Here is a 22,790-nt window from a genome sequence, read left to right on the forward strand (position 1 = left end):
TATTGTATGTTAGCGGACAAATGCATTATAGACCGCCCTTCTTCATAGACAGGAGAATGGTTCAAGTTTTAAAATGAGGACAGCGGAAGGCTGAACTTTGTCACTCTATAACGGTAGTTACAAAACGGGCGATTCGAAAACCCGTGCTTCCTGCAAATGACTCGTCCTAATTTTCTTTTCATCAGGCGGTATTATTCTAGAAATGACCTAGAAAATCATCTTTTGACATGTCATAGATCCATGTATTATAGGCAGTGTCAAGAAGTCGACGGTTATTCTTTTGGGCGACGACTGAGTAATCGAGGGAGTTTAGCAAGTTCGGCTTAGGTAAAATAAAAACTGGAACAAATTATGTAATTATATTTACTTAGGTACAAGCAAAAATTTTTACCGCGCATTCATCATACATCTACACACTGTGGGCTAGATTCAACATTCTAATGCAATTGAGTAAAAAATGGGATTAAAATGGGGAGGGGAGGATTCCGAAAAGGAGATGAAGGCCGAACTCAAGGGGAATGGTTGAAAATTTGGGAGCAAAACTTACAAATAACAGGGGATGGGAGAAACAATGAATTATGAAAAGAGTAAAACAAACGGACGCGGGAATCAAAAGAATGCAAATTATGCAGTACAACCCAAAATTGAAATAGAAAAGGGAGGATTTGTCGTCGTCGTCAATTTTTTTTTTTTTTTTTTTCTCAGCACAACAATTTTGGAAGAGCTCGTGTTGTGGGCTTCGTAAGAACAGATCCCACAATATTTTAATATTTTTTTCTTGTTTAGAAGTAATTGTAGATTGCTCTCGCGTCCGGTACGGTATTAATTATTTGATGCCATAGCGCACTTTTGGCAACCACACTATTACAGTAGGTTGCCAGCTTCAAACATATAGTCTCAGTTATTGTTTCCTAAATCTTTCCTCTACGCCCTCACGACCTTGTTGAATTTTCTTATACACAGCACTTGAACGCAGTGGTGTCCATTACGACTTATGATTGGACGTTAACCATGTCAGTCCTTCATACAAGCCGTCGCCTGTTGTGGCACATGCTGGCTGGACGTACCAGTTCCGATCACGAATACGAGTAAGACCCAATTTCTCTTGAATTTCATGGGGTTTCATGGCTATTAAACGAGAACGTAAAGAATTATTTTAGATTCTTGAATAATTACCATGGCTAGAAAACACTCACCATCCTGCAGGTCTTGTTTGTTTGCAAAAATAAGGATGATCGCATCTCGCATCTCACGATCATTAATGATCCTGTGAAGTTCTTGCCGAGCTTCGTCAATCCGATCTCTGTCGGCGCAGTCTACAACGAATATCAAACCTTGGGTGCCAGTATAATAGTGTCGCCACAGTGGGCGGATTTTATCTTGGCCACCAACATCCTGCAATAATGATTCATTTTTAGTTTTAGGCTTTAAAGTTTGTTAAGTAAGGTCAAAAGGAAGTCTTACCCAAACATTGAATTTAACATTTTTATATGTTACAGTTTCAACATTAAATCCAACGGTGGGAATTGTTGTGACTGACTGTCCTAATTTCAGCTTGTACAATATAGCTGCATAGAAAAAAAATGATTAAAACAAATTTGTCACAGCAACACTGTTAAACACGACAAAGTTCTTATCTCACTTGTTTTCCCAGCTGCATCCAGCCCCAGCATAAGTATTCTCATTTCCTTGTTTCCGAATATTTTTGAAAGTATTTTGCCCATTCTCCTAATAAACTCACTAAAAAACTGTGTTTACAAAAACAAATCTTCAGTTATGGGTGAAGAAAAGGGTGATTATGTCACAGCTACTATGTGAGTTGATTCAAGAGTCAACAATAAACATGTCAAACTAGTTGTGCATCTGCGAACATTTGTGGTAACAAGTAATCATGCAAAAAGACACAAACAAGCTTTAAAAGACCTTGTCAATCATACAGCTGAAATATGATTATGTGGTTTTATCACATAAGGTTTTTCACTTACTTTCGATGTAGATTTAACAATGACGTTTTCTGTAATTTTAGCTGTAATACGGAAGTAATTTCGAAGGCATTCCTATGAACCGGAGTCGTTATTTGCACAATCACTATTTTGTTATTGACGTGAACACTAATGAATCGATGGAAGGGCGTTGAAAATGAGGGAAATAAATAAGTTTCTATGCTCCTCCAGATAAAAAGGCACCTGTCACTTTGGTTAGCCGCCCAAACACCCGACCCGGTCTTCCCGATATCTTTGCAAGTCTTTAGAAGATCCAAAAAAACCAGGGCCTTCCAATGTAATGAACGCACAGAACAGTACGTCTAGCATCTCACCAGATGGCTTTTCCTCTTTCGACTTCACTCTGTCGGCGTCCGAATGCAACGGGCGGTTTTCAACACATTCCTCTCGCAGTAGTTTTATTTATAAAATACATGTATACATAACTAACATTTTATTCCTTACTTGAATTTTTCGGTCATCAATTAAAAAAAAATCAAGTATTGCTAACAATGATTTTAAAAAGAGGCAACATCAACGGTGTTGGCAATGACACATCAGTAGTATATTTTTGTCTGTCAAGCTAAACCGCCCACCCAAGTAATGCGTGAATACTGAATAGTGACTTCAAACCTTCTTCAACATCCAAACTCTTTCAGTATTCCTTTAAAAAAAAACATGAGGCTCGACGAACCTTCTTAATAATTATTTGACTTTCTGAGATCAAACAAATTTGTTTATGTCTTAAAAAGCTCAATATGTGTTTAACGGTGCCTGGAAAAGACGTCATGGAATTAGAAGTGGCCTCTATCCAGTTTCTGTAGCGGTCTCTGGCGTCAAAATTACGAAATGTCGCGTGGTAAAACAATTAATGTAGTACGCATAGTTAGGTTGCCGGAAGTCGACGAAATGCCTCAAGTCGTTTTTTCTGATCACTAGGGGCCCTCACTCCGTTCAGGAAGTTCTGCGTCTTCTCCAGTCTTTATAAATAATTAATCATCCCTAGTTTATCCATGAAAATTAATTCAAGTAAAAGGCTAGGTAGTAATACTTTTCCAATTCAGGAAATGTTCTAGAATACTACACTTTAAGACATTCTGCGTCTTCTCCAGTCTTTATAAATAATTAATCATCCCTAGTTTATCCATGAAAATTAATTCAAGTACAAGGCTAGGGATGCTGTTTAGTATTTTTTGCGTTTCAAGCGTCAAGAAAATATGTAAACATGGGTGATTCAAATGTGGATATGGGGATAATGGATAAACTAGGGATGATTAATTATTTATAAAGACTGGAGAAGACGCAGAATGTCTTAAAGTGTAGTATTCTAGAACATTTCCTGAATTGGAAAAGTATTACTAGGGTAAATAAATCAAAACCCCCCTTTTTTCCTATCTCCCCCGGAAATCGAAACCCCCCTGGATTTTTTAAAATTTTGCAACGCAGCATCCGAAACTGGTCTATAGCCTTCCCACTTTTGTCAAAATCGGCCCAAAACGACATCTCTTGAAATTATCAAAAAATCAAATGGCATAATCGAAATTGAACGCTGATTTCGATTTAGCCATTGGTTTTCTCGTTAAACCAGCCGTTTCAAAAATTAACGAAAACAGTGCTGTTAGCGCCACAACTTAATTTATGGTTTTTAACGTTTAAATAAAAAACTTTAAGACCAATAGGAAAATAAACCTGATTTTTGTGATTTTCATTCAATTCTGAATCGAATTCATGTATTTTAAACAAAATATGAAATTTTGCCAAAAATGAAAAAGTGGGAAGGGTAAAGCCTTCCCACTTTTGTCAAAATCGGCCAAAAACGACATCTCTTGAAATTATCAAAAAATCAAACGGCATAATCGAAATTGAACGCTGATTTCGATTTAGTCATTGGTTTTCTCGTTAAACCAGCCGTTTCAAAAATTAACGAAAACAGTGCTGTTAGCGCCACAACTTAATTTATGGTTTTTAACGTTTAAATAAAAAACTATAAGACCAATAGGAAAATAAACCTGATTTTCGTGATTTTCATTCAATTCTGCATCGAATTCATGTATTTTAAGTAAAATATGAAATTTTGCCAAAAATGAAAAAGTGGGAAGGGTATAGCCTTCCCACTTTTGTCAAAATCGGCCAAAAACGACATCTCTTGAAATTATCAAAAAATCAAACGGCATAATCGAAATTGAACGCTGATTTCGATTTAGTCATTGGTTTTCTCGTTAAACCAGCCGTTTCAAAAATTAACGAAAACAGTGCTGTTAGCGCCACAACTTAATTTATGGTTTTTAACGTTTAAATAAAAAACTATAAAACCAATAGGAAAATAAACCTGATTTTCGTTATTTTCATTCAATTTTGAATCGAATTCATGTATTTTAAGCAAAATATGAAATTTTGCCAAAAATGAAAAAGTGGGAAGGGTATAGCCTTCCCACTTTTGTCAAAATCGGCCAAAAACGACATCTCTTGAAATTATCAAATAATCAAACGGCATAATCGAAATTGAACGCTGATTTCGATTTAGTCATTGGTTTTCTCGTTAAACCAGCCGTTTCAAAAATTAACGAAAACAGTGCTGTTAGCGCCACAACTTAATTTATGGTTTTTAACGTTTAAATAAAAAACTATAAGACCAATAGGAAAATAAACCTGATTTTCGTGATTTTCATAAGCAAAATATGAAATTTTGCCAAAAATGAAAAAGTGGGAAGGGTATAGCCTTCCCACTTTTGTCAAAATCGGCCAAAAACGACATCTCTTGAAATTATCAAAAAATCAAACGGCATAATCGAAATTGAACGCTGATTTCGATTTAGCCATTGGTTTTCTCGTTAAACCAGCCGTTTCAAAAATTAACGAAAACAGTGCTGTTAGCGCCACAACTTAATTTATGGTTTTTAACGTTTAAACAAAAAACTATAAGACCAATAGGAAAATAAACCTGATTTTCGTGATTTTCATTCAATTCTAAATCGAATTCATGTATTTTAAGCAAAATATGAAATTTTGCCAAAAATGAAAAAGTGGGAAGGGTATAGCCTTCCCACTTTTGTCAAAATCGGCCAAAAACGACATCTCTTGAAATTATCAAAAAATCAAACGGCATAATCGAAATTGAACGCTGATTTCGATTTAGCCATTGGTTTTCTCGTTAAACCAGCCGTTTCAAAAATTAACGAAAACAGTGCTGTTAGCGCCACAACTTAATTTATGGTTTTTAACGTTTAAATAAAAAACTATAAGACCAATAGGAAAATAAACCTGATTTTCGTGATTTTCATTCAATTCTGAATCGAATTCATGTATTTTAAGCAAAATATGAAATTTTGCCAAAAATGAAAAAGTGGGAAGGGCCTTCCCACTTTTGTCAAAATCGGCCAAAAACGACATCTCTTGAAATTATCAAATAATCAAACGGCATAATCGAAATTGAACGCTGATTTCGATTTAGTCATTGGTTTTCTCGTTAAACCAGCCGTTTCAAAAATTAACGAAAACAGTGCTGTAAGCGCCACAACTTAATTTATGGTTTTTAACGTTTAAATAAAAAACTATAAGACCAATAGGAAAATAAACCTGATTTTCGTGATTTTCATTCAATTCTGAATCGAATTCATGTATTTTAAGCAAAATATGAAATTTTGCCAAAAATGAAAAAGTGGGAAGGGTATAGCCTTCCCACTTTTGTCAAAATCGGCCAAAAACGACATCTCTTGAAATTATCAAAAAATCAAACGGCATAATCGAAATTGAACGCTGATTTCGATTTAGTCATTGGTTTTCTCGTTAAACCAGCCGTTTCAAAAATTAACGAAAACAGTGCTGTTAGCGCCACAACTTAATTTATGGTTTTTAACGTTTAAATAAAAAACTATAAAACCAATAGGAAAATAAACCTGATTTTCGTTATTTTCATTCAATTTTGAATCGAATTCATGTATTTTAAGCAAAATATGAAATTTTGCCAAAAATGAAAAAGTGGGAAGGGTATAGCCTTCCCACTTTTGTCAAAATCGGCCAAAAACGACATCTCTTGAAATTATCAAATAATCAAACGGCATAATCGAAATTGAACGCTGATTTCGATTTAGTCATTGGTTTTCTCGTTAAACCAGCCGTTTCAAAAATTAACGAAAACAGTGCTGTTAGCGCCACAACTTAATTTATGGTTTTTAACGTTTAAATAAAAAACTATAAGACCAATAGGAAAATAAACCTGATTTTCGTGATTTTCATTCAATTCTGAATCGAATTCATGTATTTTAAGCAAAATATGAAATTTTGCCAAAAATGAAAAAGTGGGGACAATTTCCGACATCCAGAAATTGATAGCAGTTTATTGAATTGCATTTATCGACCATAATATTCCACATTTAAGACAACGTCATTGAGAGATTTTAAATACTAAACAGTGAAAATATCAGGTACCCGTGTTCTTTTTCTTCAGTGCGGGCCTTTGGAATATTTGCTTCACTCCACCGGCATGCTGTGTGTAGAATTTCAAGTTCTGAGCACTATGAGTTGCCCAAGGTGCGTCGGCTTGTGACGTGTCTTGATCTACCAAATGCGTGTATTTGGTTCGCCCACTACGACCGAAGTTTTTAACTTGCATAACCTTGGGTAGAACAGTCTTATCGAAATGATCTTCCAGAGTAGGTACAGCAAAGTCACGTTTGAAAACTTCCTTGTCTTCGTCCTTTTTGTGCAAGACAAACATGGGATTAATTTCCATACTTAAACATCATCTAAACATGGTTTTACCAGGTAAAAAGCACCGCGGTGGTAGTATTTCTGCAGGAACTTGTATTTGCCCTTTGGCGCCTTGTTGGTGACTTGCTTCGGATTGTTCTTGAATTCCAGCCGCCGTTCTTCTTCGGTCATATTACGAATACGTTCAATTTCTTGTCGCTCCTTCTCTTCTGCTTCACGTTCATCGCGATCTCGCTTATTTCGTTTAAGTTCTCGTAATTTCCAGCTTTCGTACTCAAGTTCTTCATCTTCTGCATCTGTCAGTACAGACAAAATTCCCGATTCAAGATCTTTTTCGTCTTTGGCCTGCATTTCTTTGCGTACTTCCTCTTCCACGACCTGTAAATTTGTCAATAGTTTACTAATGAAATTAGAAGGATGACACTGACAAATTACCTTTAAAGTGTAACGCCGACGTTCTTCTGCAATCTTTTTGGCCTCGAGTTCCATAAGTTTTTGTTTCTGTAATTCTTTTTCCTTTTCAGCTATGGTGATTCGTTCTTTCTTACTAACAAAAATTGGCTTTAACCTTGGACCAGTTTCTTCTTCTGAATCTAAATTTGTAAAAATATTTTTGCTAAATCCTATTTTTTTTTTTAGGGCACTGAGATCAAACCTGTGTATTCTTCATATTCAGAAGCTTCATCATCCTCCTCTTCTTCACTTTCTTTCTCTTCTTCCCTAGCCAACAACTCCTGCAGAAAGATTTTAGATTAAAATGTAATTGATTTTCTTAAGTTTTTTATTTACTTCTTCTTGCTGTTTAATTACAGCCTTCTGTCTGGCAATCATTCTTCGACGTTCAATGTCATCTTCATCAAGATCTTCTACCTCATCTTCTTCTTCACTAGATTCCCACCTTCGGGCATTTCTGCTAAAATTAATTTCATCATCGTTTACAGTATTTTCCAATTGGGGTGATGCTTCTTCTTCCTCTGTTCCAATGACCTCAGGTTCATGGATGTGCCTGTGTCTTTCAATTCTATGTTCATCAATTTCACGGTTCAAAAGGCGTTTTAATCGTCTGTCACTGTGGTCAGTGAGAGGAATATCTGGCATATCCTCCCACTCATGTTCAGGACTACAAAGAGAGGAAAGTTTTAGTATTCTTCAATTGTTTAAATAAGAAATGAGCACCTTTCTTCTTCTTGTTTCCCTCTTGCATTTTTCCGCGGCCTGATGAACTCTTCATCATCACTATCGTCCGAGGAAGTATGAATAGTAGCATAGTCTGGTCGTTTGCCCGATACATAGCGATTGACCTTAACTTTTTGCATGGATATCTCTCCTTTGTCATTTTTTACTGGAATAGCACCCGCTGTCGAAAGAATAGGAACTATTTTCGATGACGACATGTTTACACAAAACGTTTTCTATAACAAAACAAAAAACCTTTCGTTATTGTACAACTGTCCAATGTTTTCTTTCTATATTCTTACACCGTTGCGAGATCTCGAGAGAACCTAAATTACAGAGTAACCACACCAGTGTATTCTGCTATTACTCTGCTGGCAGCCGCCCAGGGCCAGCAGTTCCATTATTTGAAATCGACAACTCCGTTGACTGTAAACACTCGATTAATATTGCTTATGCCCATTATCACGGGAAACCCAATAGTAAAAACCAGTCTTCGAATTATTTTACGTCCACATTTTTTTACTGTTCTTCCTGATAGCTGCTGATCTTTTTTAAAAATTCGATGGGTATTGGCTTATTTGGAAATAATTCAACGTGATACGTTCTTCTTTTAAAAACCAAACAGCTGCCTCATATGTTTTGTTCCGTTACTAACGCGCTCCTATACATATCTTAATTTTTAGAAGTCCTTGTTCTTTTTAATTACGACGGTCAAGCAGATGACGAACTTACAATAAGAAAAGGAGATGTTATACTGGATGTAAAGAAGCTTGAAGGAGGTTGGTGGGAAGGATTACTTGGCTCCAAGCGAGGGCTTTTTCCTGATAACTTTGTTATGGTATGTATCTTCCTAAAATTGTTAAAGGGATTATGTGTGTATTCTGAATTACATGTTCGTAGAAGGTAAAACATGAATTTTCTCTTTGAAATTTCAGCTTTAATTTAATTTATTTCCTCTCAGCACAGTCATTATTCTCTTCCTGTGTTTACATTTTCAATCATCGTTTTTTAAAGGCTCTTCATAATGTCCACAGACACAGATATGATCGCTTATAATAGCTAAGCTTTGTGTTGGTGTCATAATTTAACAAACAATATTACATCTTAGGATTAGTTATTTACTGCACCAGGGTTAAAAGTATATTGTGTGCCATTTATTTATCCTTAAGTATAACTTCCCTATATTGATGTTCAAAATCTATCAACATTTTTAGCTCAAATAAAGTGGATATGAATGTGTGTTCATCCATTGCCCCACTTCTTTAGGTGTGCAGACAGCCAAATTGTGTAACTATTAGTTTAGCAGTGTTGATAAGAAAAGGAATGACATTTCTGATAAGAATTGATTTGAGATAGAGGTCCTCTTTGTGTCAGTGGGTAATTTTTTTGTTGTTGAACTAGGTAGTGGCTGAGGCTGACATGAATCAATCTTACTCTTCTGCAGCAGTCCGCTCAGGTAAAAAAAAAATAAATCTGATTTTTAAGAAAAACAATCTCAAAACAATTTCAAATATAAAAATGTTTCAACAGAGAAAGGAAGAAAGTGTCGAGCATTGTTTAGTTATGCTCCTTCACACGAAGATGAATTACAACTTCTTGTAGGAGATGAGATTCATTTTCTTGGAGAGGTTGAAGAAGGTTGGTGGAGAGGAAAGCTAAATGGAAAGGTAAAGTGTTTGTTTTGTAAACATGCATGAACTTATCAGGTTTTCCTTGTTAATAAGTTTTTTTTGTTGTAATTTTTATTTTTTGTTCTGAAAAGATTGGGGTTTTTCCTTCCAATTTTGTTGTTATTGAAGATCCTCCAACCAGCACAGCTATCCATGTTCCAAAGGGACCGGTCACTAATCAAGTGGCTATTTCGTCCGATATTGCTCCTGAACTACCTCCTAAGCCCCTCAGAGAAATTGCAAGAGTTCTGTTTCCATATTCTGCTCTGCAGCCTGATGAACTGGAGCTCCGAGAAGGAGACTTGGTGACTATACATAGCAAAGACTGTGAAGATAAAGGGTGGTGGAAGGGAGAGGTCAACAATAAAGTAAAAACCATAATTATGATTTTAAAAAATTATGTTTAACTAATTTTTTTAATGTATAGATTGGTGTGTTTCCTGATAACTTTGTTGAAGTGATACCTCATAATTCTAGTAGTGGTGCATTGGGGAAGTCTGTGCACCCAACGCTCAACATTTCACCTTCAACTGGAACAGCCAAGACGCCACAAATTCGCGGGGTTCCGAAGAAGGAACCTGCAAGCCCACCTCCATCCACTAATATTGATTCAGTCCCACGTAATATATCTTCTTTTACTGGAAATACTGTGGAGAATCCAAATTCTCTGAGTGATGAACAGAAATTGCAGCAAGTTGGTGAGTCGATTGCACCAGTAAATTTTTTCCGTACTATAGAAGTGCTTCAATTCATTATTTCCAATTCCGAGAAGCTGATATTCTAAATGCCATTACACCAACGGAATCGCTTCCCCACATCACAGCATCCAGAGCCCGTCCAACTAAAACCCGAAGGCCACCCTCAGCCTTATTTTTTAAGGATGTTGTGAGTAAATTTAACTTAATACTTGCCTACATAAAATCATTTTCCTTCTTCCTAAAGGAAAATGAGGATTCAAGCGGAGGCCTTTCCATTCCATCAGTTATTCGTGGATTGAGTGTCCCAACAGAAGAGTTGGAGAAAAGTAGTCCAGGGTCACCAGTTGAGCAGCAACAGCGCCCAATGACAAAGATGCGAAATTCGTCGATTAAACCCCCTTGGATGGAAGAGCTAAAACGAAATCAGGAAAAGAAGGAAAAAGGTTCGATTACTACCACTACGAACAGTAATCATGAAAAACCTTCTGTTCTCCCAGTAAAACCTATAATTCCGAAATCCACCAACACTTCTATGGATGTGCCACCGAATAGTCAACCACACACGCAGTCAGAAGCAAATTCTGTTACTTTGAAAGAGCTAATCTCACACAAAGTGGGACCGAAAAATGTTAACGCCAAATTCGAACAATTGTCTTCAGTTGAAGTTCCGGGGATTCACGAAGGCCCGCCCCCAAAATCGTTTGGGAATGTAACAGGGCCTATCAGTTTGTCGTCCGTGTTACCCAATGAAAAAACTACCCAAAAGGAATCAGCTGTCCCATCTGCGCTACAATTCCGTGACGAGAAAAAAACCTTACCGGAAACTGGGACATCGATGGTGTTGAAAGAATATCCAGAAGCTAACTTTAGTAGCCATGGAACTGGGAATGCGACGAAACAAACATTGACGTCACTACATCCTTCCAAAGGTCCAGGAGTAAAACAAACTGTGTGTTCAACAAACCACAATCCAGTCAACCTTAATGAACTTGCACAGTTAAATAATTCAGATTATATAGTTCAACGGGAGTTACACTCTCTCCAACTTCGCGTGGCTTCCCTAGAGGCAACAGTCTTAAATCTTCAAATGGAACTTTTACAGCTAAAAAATGCACCCGTCGAAGAACATAAGTGTCGGTGCATGCAAAAAGTGAGCAGTACTGAGGCATCACTGGTCCATATTTAAAACGAAATGGCAAGTCCTATTTTAACCTTTTACCCTTTTACTTAAAAATACGAAGTGTGTATCGTGATTAGTACTGTAAAAATTGATTTTCTGAATTCAATCATTATCTATTTTTAAGCAGACATTCCAATCCTCAGTCAAAGTTAGTCACGTGACATTATTCAACACTCGTACTTCTCTAGTTGATGCAAATTTATAAACTTGCTGTATCCGTTTTTTTTTGTTTGTTTGTTGGGTGCTAACATATTGTTCCACAGTTAAGAACAGTGTTACAATCTACGAGTAATGAAGGAGGTTTATTTATTTTACCTGGGGAAATAGGACCAGCCAATAGATCTCCGTTCTTCCAAAAGGGAAAGTAAAGAGACACCCTTGCTTGTATCCACAAAAATTGCCGGTGCTGAAGTTTAATTCTGAAAAATTAAAAGAAGTTGTATATCGCGTTACATCGAATTCTTATCTTGTACTTTAATCGTAATAAAGTAACATAACGGTAGTGAAGTAATCACGTCGACGAGTACTTCTTCCTGAAATTGCGTTAAATATGTGTGCTATTATACGAACCTTATGCATGCGAACCTATTCAGTCTTGACATATTCCTCGTAAACAAACAGTTGAGTAGCGTACTTACGTGCCTTTGAAGTTTTTGTAGCTGGTTGTAAATATGTTGCCTCAAAATTTAAACTTCAGTAGGTTAATACGAGTAGTTAAGATTACAACAATCATTCTGTATTTAATTATAAGTAGTGCCAACAATATAAAGCTGAAAATTTTTTGTCGTGGTTTTACTCCAACACCATCTCTATAAACTATTGAAAACTAACTTTGGTCCCGACGTATACCGTATAGCCTGGGTCTGTAAGCATGGAAGATAATTCAATTTTCTAAAAAATTCCAGCTTGACAATTTGTCAAATGAAGGTAAACGAAATACATCTATCTATCAGCCATGATGGGGCGTCGTTCTTTCCTTCTTTAGCTATGTCGCCAAATATTTTTCCAGAACTTCCGCTGCATCTGTGAATTTTAGAAATTGTAGTTTCTCCAAAACAACTTGAGTTGATACTTCCCAAAGCTGAAATAACGAAATGAAGAGTAATAATACCATTTTACGGATTTGGCGAAACGCAAAAACCAAGAAAAATCAACAATAACAAGGGACCAAATCGCTTACGTCCATATTTGAAAGGAGATAAGTTGTCGGGCTGGGTTGTTTGTCCAAAACGGTCTGCATGCTCAATAAGAGATCCAGACTGTCGGCCAGTTTTTCCCACTCTTTATTGGGTGAATCTAAGATACCAGCCAACTCGCTTATAACGCGTTTGTCCAGTTCTAAGCAATGAGTAATTGATGTACGATAGTAGGTAAAAATAAAACTTTAACTGTTGCAAACTAATTCCACATACCTTTCGGCAATTCTTTACTAGCCATCAAATCAATTCCTGAATCCATTATCATGCAGTTTGAATTCCCATCTTCTGCAACCGGCTTTTCTCCTTCCCCGCCTACAGTTTCAGGAATAGCACCGGAAGTTAACAGTTGTTTGGAACCATCAAGTAAAACTTTTGCTATCTAAAAATTATGATGAGCATTAGTTTAACAATTTAATTTATTTTGTTGATCGATTTTTACCGTCAAATTGCACTGTGCCAAATCTAACGGACTCTGGCCTGTCTCTGCGCTGTCTTCCGTCACATTTTCACTTTCACTTTCACCATATTCTTCATTTTCTGATGATGTGGAAGAACTCACGTAGTTTAAGATTGTCGGATCCGCACCGGAGTTTACCAATAACGCACAAATGTTATCAAGTTCGTCAATTACGGCCAGATGTAGAGCCGTCATCCCATCATAGCTTTGCATATTCACGTTCACCGATGCCTGAAACCATAATAAAAATATAATTCAGCGTGAAAATTTACTGGCTAAACGCAATACGCCGCCATTTGCGTACATAACAAAGCAACAAGGCCACCATCTCTTCAGACCGTTTCTTTACGGCTAAATGTAAGGCTGATCTGCCACGCTTGGTATCATGGCAGTTGACATCCACTCCTTTGGAAAGCAGTAATTCTACACCTTTAATATTCAGCGCGTTAACTGCTATATGTAGGGGGGTAAGACCTAATGTGGAATCGGAAACAATAAAATTTTTAAGCTAACGTCGTTTTGTATATCGATTAATGTTTAGTTTCGCTTACCTGCGTAATTCCTCGCATTCAATTTTGACACATAAGCTGGCTTCCAGACGGAGGTATTAAGAAGTAGTTTAAGGCAATCAAACAGGTTTTTGTCCATAGCAGCGAGATGGACGGGAGTATTTCCATTAGCATCTGCCAAACCAGGATTTGCACCACTTTGTAATAACAAGGCCGTTGCTTCAGTTTGGTTTTTAAGAACGGCAATGTGTAAAGGTGCAAGATTCGCATTGTTTTGGGCGTTGACGAATTCCAGCTCCATGTTATGGTAAGATGCCGCGTGGAGTATAGTGCGTACGACGTCAGTTTGATTATGAATAAGGGCATCGTGAAGTGCGCTAAAATAATAGTTCAATTAAAGCAATAAGCTAGAAAATCGACTGTTTCAATATCTTACTTATCCCCATCGTCACTCTGCATCGCCTGATTGAAGGAAAATGCAAAAAACAGAAAAAATTAAACTTTCACAATAGAGGGACTTTTCTGAAAAACTACGTACCATAAGATGTCGCATGCGTGTTAGAATGTGACCCAAATCTCCCGTCGTCGCATACCAACGTACGGCGCGAGCCATGTTGATCGAATACGCAGACATTAGATTGGACGTTGTTGTAATTGTGGATGGGACCTGCAATAGCAAAAGAAAATTATCACCTATCGGAAGTATATGCAGGATGGCAATCATGGATGTATGCTGGCATGTGCCGATTGGTTACCTTAAGGGTAGGCTTTAAAGCTTCGATGGAAGGAGACTTTCTTGCCGATATTGCCATGCGTTTCAACTGAGGGGTTAGAGTTTCACTTCTTGATCCGGAAGCATCGGATCCATAGTCGTCCAATTTCAGAAGTTCTGCTAGAAGGAAGTCATCAACTTGTTCAAGATTGATTTCTGGCCAGGGGTAATTTTCATTTTCAAGTGGCGTCATCCCCGAATCAATTGGTATTCTTAGCAAGTCGTCATTGGTAATTCTCTGGGGCGCCTGGGGTCGCCATTGTTGAGGATTCACATGAGAATAAGGCATTGGTGCTGTCTGTATCGTTGGCCATGGTTGTTCGGGTAGGGATGCATGTAGATGCATAGAATTAAATGGCTCCATCAGTGGCGCATTTTCGACCATATTAGAAGGATTTCCCATCTTCAATTAATAACAAAAGCAATGGTAAAGTAAAGCAAATGGCAATCAAACAGATGGTACTTATTAAGAGTTTACCAAGTTCTGAAAACTTTTAATTTCTTGGCCTCTGAACGTAGCCGATTCTTGATTGCTGCTTTTATCTCCGGAAAGGCCTAGAAAACGAATCTGATACATCACTAGCGTTTTCAAAGAAAAGAAATTCAGATCGGTCACGTACCATTGTTACGAAATGCGAAAGAAGTAACCGGGTTGGACGGGTTGGACGAGTCGTCATGTGGCAGTGTCCTAGTCGGATTGTAGTCTCTTTTGTTGGTATGGCAATCAGAGTTCACGGGAATATCCCGACGCGGTCGCTTCATGCCTAAAAAAAAAAGAGAAGGTAAAGTGAGCATAGTTTTATTTTGCTTAACTTAACTGGCAACGAATTAAACAGATTTACTGAATTTATGTAGTCTCAATGATTTCTAAAAGAAACCGACGGCTTTTTAGGTATTGCTAAAGAAGGAACGAATTTTGATGACGCATGAATTATGGTGGCTTGGCTCTCAAAAGAAAGATGCCGCTCAACTATTGATAAGCATCTATCCCGTTAGCTCCTGGAACTGTATTTGGAACTTCAAGCTCCATGTGAAAGTTATTTCTTTGCAGTCGGATAAGATTCTCTGGTAAGCGACGGTGTCGAGAAAAAAGACCTTTCAGAATATAATACCAGAACGCCTGGCGACGGATCATTTGATCGTCGGCAGTTGATACGCACCTGGCAACACTTTCAAATAATTCGTGTCAAAGGCATAGAAAACGAAAAATGAGTCAAAACAACTTTCAAGCGTGGTTGTAGAATCCAGGCCAGAAACTCGCCAAGGGGGTTCGCACTGTCTGCAAGCAGGAAAGCTATTGTCTGCGGAGTATACTGTATAACATGCGATTTTTCAAAGTATTATCCTATTTCGACTTCGCATCTGTTGATGATTGTACAGACGGCAAACTATACTTTTCCCAATGCAACTAAAGTGAGACCGACTATTTGTTTTCGGACTGGCTTATGCATAATTCTTGTCGCGTACAAGAAAGCACTGCGATGAATGATGGTAAAAATCGGAAATTTGGCAGCTTTAGGAAGAAAAAGCAACCCAAAATTCCCTCAAGAAAATACATTCCCATGGATATTTGCACGCCTATAAGAGCGTTACCATGGTCTATAGGAGTGCGGCCAGGATAACGAACAACACAAGCATACATGATTTTTTCGCCCAATGGCCCAAACAAAAACAGGCGATCGTTAGTGGCGGAAATCAAGACCAACTAAGGGAAAGGAAGTCAACTTACCAACTCTTTCGCGGGGCGTATAAGTAAACGATTTCGCTTCACTCGTAGATTGATTACTGGGACGATACAACTGGAACTGTACTGTTACGTCGGACTGAATATTCGGATCTTGATACGGAGGAGTCCTAAAAGCAGAGTACTTGCAATTAATGAGGGAATTACCATTCATGTGAAGACGAAACCTTGAAATTCGCAAATACATACGCTGTTATCTTCTAAGTATTTTTAAGAGATAAAAAATTTTACGAAAACGTGATCATCAAACACATTGGATTATCAGTAAATACAGATAATCATCAAGGATTTGAAAGACCAGCACTATCCAGAGGATAATTTGCCACAAAAACTATAGGTTTTCTATGGCCAATCTCAAGGGAACAGATAGTTGCACAACTACAGCTTATTCTACAATATACCTTGTCAGGACCGCAATATCAACTGTGACAGTTTGAACGAATTCACGTAATGGATCGATAGAATTTGCTGACTAACTTGAATGCAATAGCATATTGATGATGGACATCCAGTTCAGAGAAATCGGCAAAAGCGCTCCATATTTCCAGGTCGTTTTCGTCTGTCTCAAAGAAGCGAATTTTGATGTCTTCTACGATTGGAGTAAAGAAGATTTCTCAGGTTAAGATGTTCAATTGTCTGTTTGAATTTGTTTTTACTTTTATTGACTTTCTCCACAAAGATGAATATCTCTTCTTGTCCTGTGCAACAGCTGTAGACCTTATCAATTCGTACTATTCGTAGATCTCCAGCATGGGTGCTTTCTAGATACCATAAACCATAAAGATAGAAAGTAATCACTAAGTTCGACTTTGATACCTTAAGAAACTTACTAAGGTTGTGAATGGCATGTGAATATTCAGGTACACCAATTTGCTCACGGAAACCATTTCGCTCCACAAAGGCCTCAAATTTGAGTTTAACTGAATGAAGGTCCATTGTATTGGCTATCTTGTCTGCTTCGTCTTTTAACTAAAAACATAAAGTTCGTTTGTTTAATGGAGGCTCCTCTAGTAAATCTCAACTAGTTTCATAATTATCAAGATAGTACCTGTTGGCCTTGATTACGATTAATTGGTATATTTCCCATTTCAGTTATTAAACGCCTTTCAACTACTTCACGGACTTGTTTCTTTGCTGTGTGTATAATTGTTAGACCCGAAAACCTAAATAAAAAAAAAAAAAGGGCGTTTTACCCCGAAAACATAACCAAAATAGTCATAATTAAACAAAAGCAAAATCATACACACGTACGTTGCAATCCAATCATTTTTACTGGCGGAAACAACAATTTCTTGGAATTCTCCTTCGTTACCATTGGAGTTTCCTTCTCCTCCTAGTCGGTGTACGTGTGGAACAGGTTTCGGGCTGTTGGTGACCAACGTACAGCGAATAATGGCTTCTCTTTCTTGACAGCCTTCCAGCTTAATAGTAGAAATTGATTTTAACACACATTGTTACATTTCTTAAAACTACTTGTTTGATCTGAGAAACACATGCTCATTCATCTTATTTTTTAAAGTGACAAATAATGAGGGACATGTTGAAAATTTGAAGATAAGAACTTTTTCAACTTAGCAAATATCAACACTTACAACCAAAACATACTTGAATTCTGATGTACTCTTTTTTGTTCCGCTCTTTGCTTTCAGCCATAAGACATCCATGGGTTCCTGTCATTTCCGATGCATAGCGGAATCTAAATTTGCTCTGTGGTTGATTAAGTATTGATAGACATGGGGATAGTCTCGCTTGCCTGGCAGCAACAGAATTTGGCAAATTCCCTGTAACTGTTACAGTTAAGTTAGAAGTAACAAATTATTGTCAAATTAACTCTTACTTTAGAAAAGAAAAGTTTTACCTAGGTAGGCATTGTTTGGTGAGGCACACATTATGGGTGAATTTCCGCTAGAGTAGCTGTGGCTTAAAGGTGAGCTCGAGGAATGTGATGATTCAGGTGAGTAGGGACTGCTATTACTAATTGGTTGTTGCATTCTTTAAAGATATAAAATAAATTTTTATTTTTTCTTATCAAAGAGAAACAGCAATCACCAAAACACATGTTTATCAACAAAGTGGAAAATTATGTACAAACTAACCTTAGAGAACATGAACGGATATTTAACTATCGCGAAAAGAGAATTGAGCTTTCAGTCATTTCAATGTGTGCTCAATTCCCAAGTTGTAAACTGGGACCTTTTACCAAATCGTACGAATTTTAGTAACAAACTAGTTTCCTACACTAGTAGTACAATCTATATCTCTCACAATGATATGACAGAAGGGGAAAACCCATTTGTACTGTAAACAGTTGGCACATAACTTAGTGCGTTGGTGGAAAGTGCGCAACAAAAAAGAACCTCTAACGACATTTTCTAGAACTGCAGCTTCACGTATTCTAGTAAAACAACTAAACGGGGGTAAAAGTAACTCCCCGCACTAGCTTATGCACAAAAATTATAAGGCAGCTATTCAAAGTTTAAATGATTTCCCGTCTACATTTTTACTTATATGCCGTATGATATTTTTACGGTCCAAATGTTTTCGAAAACCTAGTTTTGGTTCCATTGTTCTCCGCCAGGTCAGGTCAGGTCCAGACGCCAGGTTCAGATATTATACGATAGATTTCCGATTCCTGGTGGGTTTTTCCCTTAGATATTGTATAGATTTCTTCACTGTGCATTCCTTATTCTAAAAAATTTGCCAGAAGATATCTAATACTCTACGTCCGTTTGCGTGAGTGCCGCTAGTAGTTATAAAAGAAATTCTTCCACCGAAATATTATGAACGAACATTGATGACGCTACACCATGACCAAGCACCAAGCCTGCTTTTTTATTCGAAGAGATTTGGCACTTTGCATCTTTTTACTCGTTGACTTGCTTTTAAGCAGGTTGATTTATACACAGCAAACAAACGCTAATTTCTTGCAGTTTTGAAACAGATTGGTTTGGTTGGCCGAGATTTTTCCGGTCGCTGTTTGCTTGAATTTATTTATTAGTAAACAGTTCCCCTTGAAAAGATTACGTAAACAGAAGTAGTACGCTTCAAACGCGTTGAATTCTAGTTAGATTGTTGCTAGGCTACGTTAGATGATAGCTTAGTTGGCGTGGAGTACATGCTTATAGTTACTTCGTTAGGTTTCTCTACGTTATGTTACGCGTTTAAGGCGTTTCACTCCAAGTCAGTCTTTCAAGACTTTTGAAGGTGTAATAAGAAAGATTTTTTAAAAATCCACGCAATCCGCAAATATAGAGCATTAAGTAATATAATTATGCTAGCGTGTTGCGAACTACCAGTGTTGGGGCTACCAGGGAAAACACCAAGCAATTTATTTTGCCAATCTATTTGTAACACTATAAAAACTGCTCACCACGCCTCTGTTAGACATGAAGAGAATTTCGTTAACGTTCGCAGAAATCTAGGTAAACAACCTATAACACCACGTAATACTTTTTTATCTTCATGCAAACTTTGCATACAGATTTATGTCTTTGTTTGCTGTAGTGAACTGCACTAATGAATCTGATGTCAACATTGATCCCAGGTCATACGCTCGAATGCTCTACACGCTTTATAGCTGGTTCATGATTCTTTATTTATTTTATTTATCTATTTTTTTTTCGTATTCAATATCAGGGATTCAGTTCTTTTTTTTTTGTGACAAAGACAAAGAAAGGAAAAGCCCTAGGATCCCTTACGATTTGTTTATCTTTAGTTCGCGTCATCGGCTGGTGCTACCTGATGTTTGTAGAATAGTTTAGTGTAGATTGATAAGGTTAAATCAATAGAAGTTTGATTTTTTCAGTAATATTTACATAAATCTTTTTTGGGTCTCTACTATAATGCATGCCCTTTCTAGGCTGTCTAGCAATAGTTAAATGAACCAATCTGAGTATTCCAATGGGCTGCCAATGATTGGAAACTGTGCGGTCGAATTGATGGACTCGCCTAAAGTCTCTGTATTTACAAACGCCTGTCCTTATAGATCTGCCGTTGCTGACGACGTCAAGACTTCAAACATTTATTTTCATGTATGAATGTTCAATCAGGGGAAGCAGTAACTTGACTGAGCATCCCCTATCTTCATGGGTCTCATTCATTAGTCATCCTCTATAGGCTGGCACATCCAAAGGAGCTGTGCGGAGCTGTGATATTTGCGTTACGTTCATTTTTTCTTTCCAGCTTCCGAGGACTCGAAAACCTCTTATTCCCGAATCTCTAGCACGGAATCATTGGCTTCGTGCCCTTTGATGTGGCTTATTGTTCTCTACTTGCTATATATAACCTGCTGCAGACTCGCTTCCACAGACGATCGATCTGGAAGGGCAGCCGCGATTATCGATCTACGGGCAAAAGGAACACAAGCCTGTGTGTAGACCACTTATATTCTTTTCGGTTTCGTGCCATTCATGATGTTGGAACACGACGCTTTATTGTCCTATCGGCAAGTCATTGGTTTTCCTACTTTAGATGTATACAGAGAAAAGGAAGCGCCGTTAAAGTGTTGGTAAAGAATAGAAATACTAAAACCACGTTCAACCATCTTATGGTGCAAAAGTTCAATTCACAATTTTGTACAGTTGTTTTACACAATGTGGTACACGTATAGACTGTGTACTGAGACGACTTTTTACACAGGCATCTATACACTGTTAGCAACCATGTTTTCGTAACTTTCAAATGCTGGCTAGAAAACGAGAAGAGATATAATATTATTTATGTTGATTTGTTTGACGGATTTCGGGGTCCGCAACGTTATCTACTATTCTTATTCTCCTGTTTCCTGTTATACAACCAATTTCTTAAGTATCACTCTTTTGTTTTTTGTTTTTTTGTTTGTTTTTTTTTTGTGCCTGTGTTTCCCTAATCTTGTTTTCTTTCTTTTCTGTCTTATATTTTTGGTCGATGCGTGGGCGGAACTCTTATAGCGGCCCATGCAACAACAACAACAACAACATATTCTAGCCTAACGTATATACCCCAAAATACACGTTATATACAGACGTGTTCGAAATATAGCAATAACAATGACATTTTATAGGCTTGAAATTCAAGGGCGGTTCTCGAACAACCAAAGTTATGTTCTTCTATATAGGTTTTTTTTTTTTAGTTGAGCGAAACGAACCGGAACCAGCCTATTGTTAGCATAATCCCGTTTAACACCAGCGGGCGGCGAAGGATATTGATCGATGATGCGAAACACAGTCTTCTGTACGCACTGTACAGAAAAACTTGAAGCTCATTGAGTCATCTCTCTCTCTCTCTCTCTCTCTCTCTCTCCAAGTATAATCGTATAAGTACCAACGAGCTGGCCGAGCTACTGCTTGGATACGGTTTTCGTGCAGACCAACGTTGATCGAGACGCACAGGGACGCCCACGTAACGAAATGGAGGTTTAGCGTGGGCGTGGTTCTTCGTGCGATTGCTTGCTTCGCTGCCAGAGGGTGTTGGCGAACAAAGTTGTTGAAGTGGTTCCATAGCCAAGATAAACTGCGTGCGTGGGTGTTTGGGATAGAAGGCGTTTTGCCTTCCCACAGTTATTACACCCTTGCTCTTAATCATTACGCCACCAGTTGAAATCCCTATCGATGTGACTGGGTCTCACGTAAAACATTGCCTTGAAGGCCACAGGGTTTTCTTGTGCTTTTCATCATTACACCGACCATGAATTGACATTTGAAATCTCAATTCTCAAGTTTGGAGAGGGGGATTTATTTCGAATTCATTTCACCAGTCAATGCACGCATGTCAGAAATTTGGTTAGGGTAGACCAATTTGGTTGGGATTCCATCTGGTTCCTGACTTTCTAACGTTGCTCTTCATAGTAGACTAGTCTATACTTTGATTCCTAAATATCATGTATTTCAGCTAACGGACGTTTAGTAATGTGTTATAGCTGCTATAGACATATTACAGTATAGCTAGTCAGATATTGATAAGCACTTTATTTTTAGATTTAAAACAGGTTACATTTTTAATTTCCAGACAGCAATGGATGTCGCACGCCATGGGCTACATCACTAGTTTCGACGCATACCATGTCAACATGACGCGCACCTATTCGAGCCTGGGTGCAATGACGTGCTCGGTTTATTCTAGCCATTAATTTTAGAATATAACTGCAGTGATTTATTGAGTTCAGCTATACCAGGTCCCCCCTCCTAACTTGCCACTACGTCACGGCCACGTCATTGAGTCAGCCTTCAACGCCGACGCACTTCAAAAACAATTTTTCTAATTGATTCCGGAGAAGCGCGCTAATAATTCAGTCCTGTGATTTAAAGCGCCCCGTGTCCCTATCCTACACTGTATATGTATATACTTTTTTCCCTTCGATTCAAACAGCATTGCAGTTAGCACACGGTCGGTTGACTGCTGCCCTAGTTAGTTTTTTTTGCTTTTTTCCGGAACAGGCCGATAGGGACACGCAGACAAGCAACAACATTTCCTACTAAAGATTGGAAGCTTCGCTCCCCAAGCGCTCGCAACAAAGAAAAGGCTACAATAAAGAGCTTTCGCAAATTTCTGTGTTCTAAACTAAAGTTTTCGCCCTATCGTTCCATATATAGTTGCAAGCAAAAGTTATATGAAACATACAGAAGACAGCAGCTAAAAGGCAATGCATTTATTTTTTTTAATTTTTTTTTTCAATGAATTTTTAGTTTACATCTTCCTAAATCTAAACGATGTTAT

At 37.7% G+C, this 22,790-nt stretch overlaps 4 protein-coding genes and 1 long non-coding RNA gene across 9 annotated transcripts; 2 read left to right on the plus strand and 3 right to left on the minus strand.

Annotated features, from left to right (window-relative positions):
- Window positions 1–337: 337 nt before the first annotated feature.
- On the minus strand, window positions 338–2,291 carry LOC116924853 (ADP-ribosylation factor 6). Its single transcript, XM_032931432.2, has 5 exons — window positions 1,986–2,291; window positions 1,643–1,748; window positions 1,465–1,568; window positions 1,197–1,395; window positions 338–1,128 (listed from the first exon to the last, which is right to left on the minus strand). Exons 2-5 carry the CDS (start codon window positions 1,722–1,724, stop codon window positions 986–988), a joined length of 528 nt encoding a protein of 175 aa, XP_032787323.2. The 5' UTR covers window positions 1,725–1,748; window positions 1,986–2,291; the 3' UTR covers window positions 338–985.
- Window positions 2,292–6,299: 4,008 nt separating this feature from the next.
- LOC116924857 (microfibrillar-associated protein 1) lies at window positions 6,300–8,236 on the minus strand. 3 transcript variants are annotated; one of them, XM_032931439.2, is made up of 6 exons: window positions 8,171–8,236; window positions 7,869–8,104; window positions 7,482–7,812; window positions 7,348–7,426; window positions 6,744–7,285; window positions 6,300–6,678 (listed from the first exon to the last, which is right to left on the minus strand). In XM_032931439.2, the coding sequence occupies exons 2-6, from the start codon at window positions 8,084–8,086 to the stop codon at window positions 6,403–6,405; spliced, it is 1,446 nt and encodes a 481-aa protein (XP_032787330.2). In that variant the 5' UTR covers window positions 8,087–8,104; window positions 8,171–8,236; the 3' UTR covers window positions 6,300–6,402. The 3 variants fall into 3 exon arrangements, with proteins under 3 accessions (XP_032787330.2, XP_045031473.1, XP_045031472.1); XM_045175538.1 differs by lacking the exon at window positions 8,171–8,236 and having other exon boundaries at window positions 6,744–7,070; window positions 7,128–7,285; window positions 7,869–8,164; XM_045175537.1 differs by lacking the exon at window positions 8,171–8,236 and having other exon boundaries at window positions 7,869–8,164.
- An 8-nt stretch (window positions 8,237–8,244) lies between these two features.
- On the plus strand, window positions 8,245–12,196 carry LOC116924856 (SH3 domain-containing kinase-binding protein 1). 2 transcript variants are annotated; one of them, XM_032931437.2, is made up of 8 exons: window positions 8,245–8,434; window positions 8,552–8,706; window positions 9,270–9,324; window positions 9,399–9,535; window positions 9,631–9,906; window positions 9,966–10,236; window positions 10,308–10,423; window positions 10,481–12,196. In XM_032931437.2, exons 1-8 carry the CDS (start codon window positions 8,431–8,433, stop codon window positions 11,420–11,422), a joined length of 1,956 nt encoding a protein of 651 aa, XP_032787328.2. In that variant the 5' UTR covers window positions 8,245–8,430; the 3' UTR covers window positions 11,423–12,196. The 2 variants fall into 2 exon arrangements, with proteins under 2 accessions (XP_032787328.2, XP_032787329.2); XM_032931438.2 differs by having other exon boundaries at window positions 8,247–8,434; window positions 10,311–10,423.
- Window positions 12,131–18,402, minus strand: LOC116924855 (nuclear factor NF-kappa-B p105 subunit). 2 transcript variants are annotated; one of them, XM_032931436.2, is made up of 21 exons: window positions 18,194–18,402; window positions 17,956–18,089; window positions 17,703–17,884; window positions 17,349–17,518; window positions 17,146–17,260; window positions 16,928–17,066; window positions 16,754–16,858; window positions 16,575–16,686; window positions 16,083–16,207; window positions 14,974–15,117; window positions 14,832–14,908; window positions 14,337–14,756; window positions 14,120–14,248; window positions 14,018–14,043; window positions 13,624–13,958; window positions 13,377–13,546; window positions 13,055–13,303; window positions 12,829–12,994; window positions 12,597–12,754; window positions 12,357–12,497; window positions 12,131–12,279 (listed from the first exon to the last, which is right to left on the minus strand). In XM_032931436.2, the coding sequence occupies exons 2-20, from the start codon at window positions 18,086–18,088 to the stop codon at window positions 12,402–12,404; spliced, it is 3,051 nt and encodes a 1,016-aa protein (XP_032787327.1). In that variant the 5' UTR covers window position 18,089; window positions 18,194–18,402; the 3' UTR covers window positions 12,131–12,279; window positions 12,357–12,401. The 2 variants fall into 2 exon arrangements, with proteins under 2 accessions (XP_032787327.1, XP_032787326.1); XM_032931435.2 differs by having other exon boundaries at window positions 12,131–12,497.
- A 763-nt stretch (window positions 18,403–19,165) lies between these two features.
- LOC116924858 lies at window positions 19,166–21,100 on the plus strand. Its single transcript, XR_004395212.2, has 2 exons — window positions 19,166–19,519; window positions 19,579–21,100. It is a non-coding gene; the product is annotated as an uncharacterized LOC116924858 (long non-coding RNA).
- Window positions 21,101–22,790: the final 1,690 nt, after the last annotated feature.

Source organism: Daphnia magna, linkage group LG6, assembly GCF_020631705.1.
Source record: "Daphnia magna isolate NIES linkage group LG6, ASM2063170v1.1, whole genome shotgun sequence".
Classification (NCBI taxonomy): Eukaryota; Metazoa; Arthropoda; class Branchiopoda; order Diplostraca; family Daphniidae; genus Daphnia; species Daphnia magna.